The sequence below is a fragment of the Salvelinus fontinalis genome, chromosome 10, assembly GCF_029448725.1.
Source record: "Salvelinus fontinalis isolate EN_2023a chromosome 10, ASM2944872v1, whole genome shotgun sequence".
NCBI classification, from domain to species: Eukaryota; Metazoa; Chordata; class Actinopteri; order Salmoniformes; family Salmonidae; genus Salvelinus; species Salvelinus fontinalis.
In genome coordinates, this window is record NC_074674.1 from 29,447,193 (window position 1) to 29,454,765 (window position 7,573).

General features: G+C 42.9%; 1 protein-coding gene across 1 annotated transcript in view; it reads left to right on the forward strand.

Annotated features, from left to right (window-relative positions):
- Window positions 1-5,854, forward strand: part of LOC129863962 (sodium/calcium exchanger 1-like) — an 83,616-nt gene extending 77,762 nt beyond the window's left edge. Inside the window, exons 7-9 of the mRNA XM_055936448.1 lie at window positions 2,567-2,666; window positions 3,178-3,450; window positions 3,585-5,854. Of these exons, the coding sequence (XP_055792423.1) occupies window positions 2,567-2,666; window positions 3,178-3,450; window positions 3,585-3,964 (753 nt within the window). The 3' untranslated portion in view covers window positions 3,965-5,854. The remainder of the gene's footprint in view (window positions 1-2,566; window positions 2,667-3,177; window positions 3,451-3,584) is intronic.
- Window positions 5,855-7,573: the final 1,719 nt, after the last annotated feature.

A 7,573-nucleotide genomic window follows, 5' to 3' on the forward strand; every position in this document is an offset into this window, starting at 1 on the left:
CTCTATCCCCCCCTGTCTCCTCTGTCTCCTCTGTCCCACCCTGTCCTCCTCTCTTCTCTATCCCCCCCTGTCTCCTCTGTCCCACCCTGTCCTCCTCTCTTCTCTATCCCCCCCTGTCTCCTCTGTCCCACCCTGTCCTCCTCTCTTCTCTATCCCCCCCTGTCTCCTCTGTCCCACCCTGTCCTCCTCTCTTCTCTATCCCCCCCTGTCTCCTCTGTCCCACCCTGTCCTCCTCTCTTCTCTATCCCCCCCTGTCTCCTCTGTCTCCTCTGTCCCACCCTGTCCTCCTCTCTTCTCTATCCCCCCCTGTCTCCTCTGTCCCACCCTGTCCTCCTCTCTTCTCTATCCCCCCCTGTCTCCTCTGTCCCACCCTGTCCTCCTCTCTTCTCTATCCCCCCCTGTCTCCTCTGTCTCCTCTGTCCCACCCTGTCCTCCTCTCTTCTCTATCCCCCCCTGTCTCCTCTGTCCCACCCTGTCCTCCTCTCTTCTCTATCCCCCCCTGTCTCCTCTGTCTCCCTCTGTCCCTGCAGCATCATATTTGTGACCGACCACCTAGATTCGGTCTTATGTTGCAAAATTTGAAATTGTGTTTTTTCTCCACACCCTCTTAACACCCTCTGTGAGGCCATGTGCTAAACAGAGTGAGTAAGGTAGTGTTGTAAACAACCAAAGAATAAGACAAAAAGTGGTGAAAGTAGTAGCCTATAATAAGGAAAATCTCCAGATAAAAATACACGTTATATAGTCCTTGGCCTATATCCTAATCTGACTTTGGTGCAGGTCCTGTTGTTCTTCACATTACTGTCTCTGGTAAACAAACAATATATCAAATGAAATAATGTATTTGTCACATACAGAAGGTGTAAATGGTACAGTGAAGTAGTTACTTGCATATTTGCATAGTAGCAATATATAAATAGACAGTGTCCTGATTAAAATATTTTATAAATATTTTATAATTATTAGATGATGATTACCCAGACACTTGTCTAAATGGATGGGTGAAAGAAGGCATTAATATGAATATGAATCTGCAGGTAGCTAAACCTAACCTACTAGGTTCAATGTTAGCTAGCTAGCTAACATTATGCTATAACTAGCAATGCCAATGGGGTTCTGAAATACAAATAATATTACTACAAAGATCATACATGTTACATTAGCTAGCAAGCTAACGTTCACTAGCTACCCTTTAACTTTGAATGAAAATGACTTCCTGACTAAATTAGAAATGTATAATAGCTGAAAATGTAGCTAGACATATACATGGATGAACGCTTCACAGCAGACTGGAACCCCTTTAACTCTGTTTTGTTTGTAAAGCTTGTTTGCCCCACATTGTTTCAAGTCACTCCGGTTTGTACTGACCGTGTGCAGAAAGCAACTTTTCCCACTGATCTTTGTCGATAGTGCCTGCCAAATTCAGGGCAGCAATGTTGATGAGAGCAGTAGCAACACTTTTGCAGTTCTCCATGGCTAACTTTATATCTTTTGAAAAAGCTGATTAGCAAGGATTATCTACATGCTACATGGCAGACCAATACAAACTTATCTCTTGGCATGTCCAGCCCATCCATTATCTCAGTCAATCATGGCTAGCGGGAAGGTTCCTGTCATTTCCGTAGCTAAACCAATTAGTTTCTGTACGTTATCACAATCACACCATGAGTAGTTAATCATGAACATACTCCACCGCCTTTCTTCTTCTCGGAGAGTTCTTTATTCCTGTCTGCATGATGTACTGAGAACCCAGCTGGCTGTATGAACAGGGACAGTATATCCGGAGAGAAATGAAACAGAGTATGTTACAGTCCCTGATGTCTCTCTGGAAGGAGATCCTCACCCTGAGCTCGTCTACTTTATTGTCCAGAGACTGAACATTAGCAAGTAATATACTCAGAAGCGGTGAATGGTGTGCACGCCTCCTGATTCGGACTAGAAGTCCACTCCGAAAACCTTTTCTCTGTATCTTGGAGCAGCCTCTGGGATAAGTTTAATTGCCCTGGGGGGTACGAACAAAGGATACAAATCGGGAAAGTCATATTCCTGGTCGTAATGCTGGTGAGTTACCGCCGCTCTGATATCCAAAAGTAATAATGCAAAAAACTTTCTGGGCTAATAATATAAGACACAAAAAAACAAAATACTACAAAGTTGCTTAGGAGCTAGAAGCAGAGCTTCCATATCTGTCGGGGCCATCTTAACATACGCCTAGTTCCTGAAACGGGTCACATTTATTATAAGCATGTCTTTCGCCAGTGAGAGAGGTCACTGTCTTGTTACTCCTGTCGAGATCTGCCCTCCCTCTTCCTGTGAGGAGACTGTCTGGACAGAGGCCAGCCAGGGCACCCGCTCAGTGGAGCAACTGAAAAAGAGGGATGGGTCATTGCCCTCTAACAAATGAAGAACAAACTGGGCGAGATTACATTGTTTACCACACAAATTGGAAACATCAAACCAACCCTTACCCCTTCCACTCTAAATATGACACTTCTATCCATTCTATGTATTGAAAACTCTAGTCTAGGCTGAAATCTGATTGTGTTTTTTTTGTTTGTTTGTTTAGAACACAGTAGATAAGCTGATTAAGAAGACTAACCTTGCTCTGGTGGTGGGCAGCAGTAGTTGGAGAGAGCAGTTTGTCAATGCTGTCACTGTCAGTGCAGGTGAGTGCCTCTCTCTCCTTCACTCCTAAATCTCTTGGACAGACTCACTAACGCTGCATGCTCTTGCATTAACGGAGAGTCAGAGGAGTGGTGTTCAGGGCAGAGAAATCACACCCTCTACTTTGGGAGGTAGCAGTAATGAAATCACAGACACACAAAGTTGCTGTTTGAAAATGTATAGATGCAAGAAGCAGTGTCAAGTTCAACTTTATCCCAAGCAAAGCAATAAAGGTGAAACTTTTATTTCCCTACTAGCGCTGACTTTGTTGATAATTGCTGTACCTTATTGAGGAAAAATGTCCTCAATATGTGATTTGTGGTTGTCTCACCTAGCTATCTTAAGATAAATGCACTAACTGTAAGTCACTCTGGATAAGAGTGTCTGCTTGCTAAATTACTCAAATGTAAAATGTAACTGTAATTTTGTACCACGTAAAAGTTGAATAAAACGCTGCATCTCATCAGAATGATTTGTACTATATGTGTAAACACCTCTCGTTCTCTCCCCCAGGGGATGATGATGAGGAGGAGAGTGGGGAGGAGCGCCTCCCGTCCTGTTTTGACTACATCATGCACTTCCTCACAGTGTTCTGGAAGGTTCTGTTCGCCTTTGTCCCGCCCACAGAGTACTGGAATGGCTGGGCCTGCTTTTTTGTGTCCATCTCCCTGATTGGTGTTCTGACGGCTGTGACCGGGGACCTGGCCTCTCATTTCGGCTGCACAGTGGGGCTTAAGGACTCTGTCACTGCCGTAGTATTTGTGGCCCTGGGGACTTCCGTTCCAGGTGGGTGCCTGTCTCTATGTAGCCTACTCTCTCTGTCTGTCACTCTTTCTCTGGGCTGTATCCGTCTCTTGTCCGTGTCAGAATTAGTTACCTATTTCTAACCATCTATTTCTGCTTACTTTATGTTCACAAAGACACATTTGCCAGTAAAGTGGCGGCCATCCAGGACCAGTACGCTGACGCCTCCATCGGCAACGTAACGGGCAGTAATGCAGTGAACGTGTTCCTGGGCATCGGCGTGGCATGGACCATTGCGGCCGTCTACTGGAAGACCAAGGGCAAGAAGTTTCTTGTAGAGCCTGGTTCGCTGGCATTCTCCGTCACCCTGTTCACCATCATGGCGTTTGTGTGTGTCCTGGTGCTGATGTACCGCCGCCGGGCCGGCGTGGCAGGGGGAGAACTGGGGGGCCCGCGGACCGCGAAACTCCTCACCTCCCTCTTCTTCTTCTCCCTCTGGTTCCTCTACATCCTGCTGGCCTCCCTGGAGGCTTACTGCCACGTGCCAGGCTTCTGAGAGAGAGGAGAGAGCTTGTCTCCTATTGTTTACATGTCTATCCCTCTCCTTTTTGTGTACTTTTCTGAGTGTTTTAAGGTATTTATATTGTTTATTATTATTGCTACTGTGGATGCTTGACTCTGAAGACTTTTACCCCATTAACAATGGCATGGATGGCAGCCTTAGCCATTCTGTTGGAAGCGTACTGGCACCAGTTAATGACTTGGTGTATGTTTTGAGATGACTTATGCCTTGAGGCATAGCTTTATCTAAATAGGCTGTCTGCACAAAACGAGGGAAATGAAATGACCTTTGACTCTTCTGAGAATGCTCCTATTTTGTTTATAGTCTATCCTGAACACTTAGCTCTTTTAGCCCCACTGATCGTCTCCTGCATCTCTCCATTCAGATAGAGGATGACCCTAATCAATCAGTCAATTTCTTGGAGATGATAGCACACTGACTCAGAAGAGCTGACCCAGATCCTCCTTCTCCCCATGTGTGAACATGGTTCCTGGTTGACCAACTATGTAACCCCTGAAGCCCCACAAGCACTGTCATTCCCATGAAGGTTCTCAGCCTCTGCCCTGAACATTGACTACTACCCTCAGCCCATCCTAACCCTCTTCTTTTTCAACAACGTTGTGCGCTTGTGTTGTGGACATTTTCAAAATCGATTTTCGTTTTTGAAAAGTCAAGATAGTCAAGATGTTTGAACAATGTAAGCGTTTGTAGATAAAACAGTGCCATATTCTCTTTGAACAGGGTCTAAAAATAACTTGTGATAGGAGTTAATGGGATAACTACAGTTGGCACAGTACTGCATTAGAATTAGTAACCACTGAGGCCAAAACATAATGTCAGATGTTATTCAGGAAATGGTGATCAGTTGAAAAGCTGTTGTGTTTGTTAATAAGATTAATATTAATATTTATCTCAAACTATTTGTTGTATATCATGTCAAAGAATAATATTACTACTAGGTGTGTACATGTGAGAGCGTGAATGTGTTTTGTTGTATTGAGTGAAGAATAATTGTATGATAGAAACATTTTGAAGTATTGTATGTAACGTTTTAATACGGCTATCCTCATGAGTGAAAGTCTAGATGTGAATCCAAGCTGAACACAGTAACATGTGAATATATCACTGCCTGGTTCCCTGATCCACACTCTGTCTGAGGACAACCTCAGTCTCATAAGGACTTCTTCCAAGATATTTTTTATACAGGACACTAATCTACGTGAGACAATCTCTGCCAGAGATTTCCAGCTTATTTAAAGTGTGCTTTACAATTTTAATTTGAGACGATGTACTGTAGAAGCACATTTTTTCCAAGGGTTTTGTATGAGTGTGTGAGCGTGTGGATGTGAATCATAATTCAATGTATATGTACTCCTTGTCTTCAGAGTTTGATGAAAGGCATTGCTTTATTCCATCCTAAATGTTTACTCAACATGGGGGTATGGATTTTAATGATGAAATGTCTACACTTCTGAGTCCTCACAAATCTTTTTGCATTATTCTCTGTCACATTCAGGCTTTGAACATATTTCATCTACATGACTATGTCAAAGCACTGCATAGAGGAGAAAAAAAGGTTTTAAAACCTGACGGTTAGTTTATTTCCTAAACATAGCACATACTGTGTACAGTTTTTGAAATGGCAACAAATAAACAAAACTATGATGATACTGTAATGAAAAAAAGACAAAAACCAAATGATTGCCAAACCTTACTATAATTTGCATAAGGATAGTGTGTAGACTTTGTTTTTGAAATTTAGGATCCTCAGATCCATTGTTATTATTTCTAGATGTATTTATAATTATATGATCATTGCTGCTTTTATTTGGATTAATATGCACGCTTAATGTATGATCAGTGGAAATAAAAGTTGTTTATTTATTATTGTTCAAAATTGAGTTTTATTTAGTCCTTAATCAGGACTTGGAGCCCTTTTTAATCATAACTGGTGGCTGATTTTACAGGATATATAAAAAATGTAATTCTTCCCATGCAGCGAGAACGCATGTTTGTATCAGTATGCTGTTTTTTATTGATTCACACGGGTAAACATTGTTTTATTGAATATGAACTGCATTTGTCAGTGTAAAACAATGTGCTCGACAGACCCTGGTTACTGTGATTCAGTATTCCAGTTACTGCCACACCTGACCCATCACTGCACATTCATTACTCTCTCACTGTTTACTTTTTGTTCAGTGTAAAAGTCTCCATAAATAACTTTTCTTACATTACATAATCATTAAGCGTAGTCTCTGTGCCCTCCTTTCCTCGTCCTCCATCTGCTCTGATCAACCTGGGACATATGCTTCAGGAAGTTTTCATGATGCTTGTTGTTTGGCATCTCAATGGATCACACACCACAAGCAGGGAATTTATAACTTTTGTTCTCAAATGCTTGTGCTTCTAGCTCCGACAGTGCAGCAATATCTAACAAGTAATATCTAACAAATTACACAACATATACCCAATACACACACATCTAAGTAGGAAGGAATTAAGACTATATACATATAGATGGAACAGACTAAGATACAGTAGAAACGTATAGAATACAGTATATACACATATGAGATGAGTAATGCAAGATATGTAAACATTAAGTGAATGAGATACTGTAGAATAGTATAGAATAACCTATATACATATGAGATGAGTAATGCCAGATATGTAAAGATTATTACAGTGACTAGTGTTCCATTCCTTAAAGTGGCAGCCTCTAATGTGCTAGTGATGGCTGTTTAACAGTCTGATGTCCTTGAGATAGAAGCTGTTAATCAGTCTCTCCGTCCCAGCTTTGATGCACCTGTACTGACCTTGCCTTCTGGATGATAGCGGGGTGAACAGGCAGTGGCTCGGATGGTTGATGTCCTTGATGATCTTTTTGGCCTTCCTATGACATCGGGTGCTGTAGGTGTCCTGGAGGGCGGGTAGTTTGCCCCTGGTAATGCGTTGGGCAGACTGCACCACCCTCTGGAGAGCCTTGCAGTTGCCGTACCAGGAGGCGATACAGCCCGACAGGATGCTTTCAATTGTGCGTCTGTAAAAGTTTGTGAGGGTTTTAGGTGACAAGCCAAATTTCTTTAGCCTCCTGAGGTATTCGTGAGAAGACCGATTTTCTGGATGTCTCAAGGTCTGTCAAACACCGCTGTAGCTCTGCCACTCACCGCAGATGAGGAAATGCAACATCGGCAGATGCGGTGGATTGGGACACATACAATGCAACAACAACAAAATCTCTGTTGACAGTGCATGTCAGAGCAAAAACCAAGCCATGAAGTCGAAATAATTGTCCGTATAGCTCCGAGACAGGATTGTGTCGAGGCACAGATCTGGGAAAGGATACCAAAACATTTCTGCAGCATTGAAGGTCCCCAAGAACACAGTGGCCTCCATCATTCTTAAATGAAAAAAAGTTTGGAACCACCAAGACTCTTCCTAGAGCTGGCCGCCCGGCCAAACGCATCTCTGCAGAACTCCACTAATCAGGCCTTTATGGTAGAGTGGCCAGACGGAAGCCACTCCTCAGTAAAAGGCACATGACAGCCTGCATGGAGTTTGCCAAAAGGAACCTAAAGGACTCACAGACCATGAGAAACA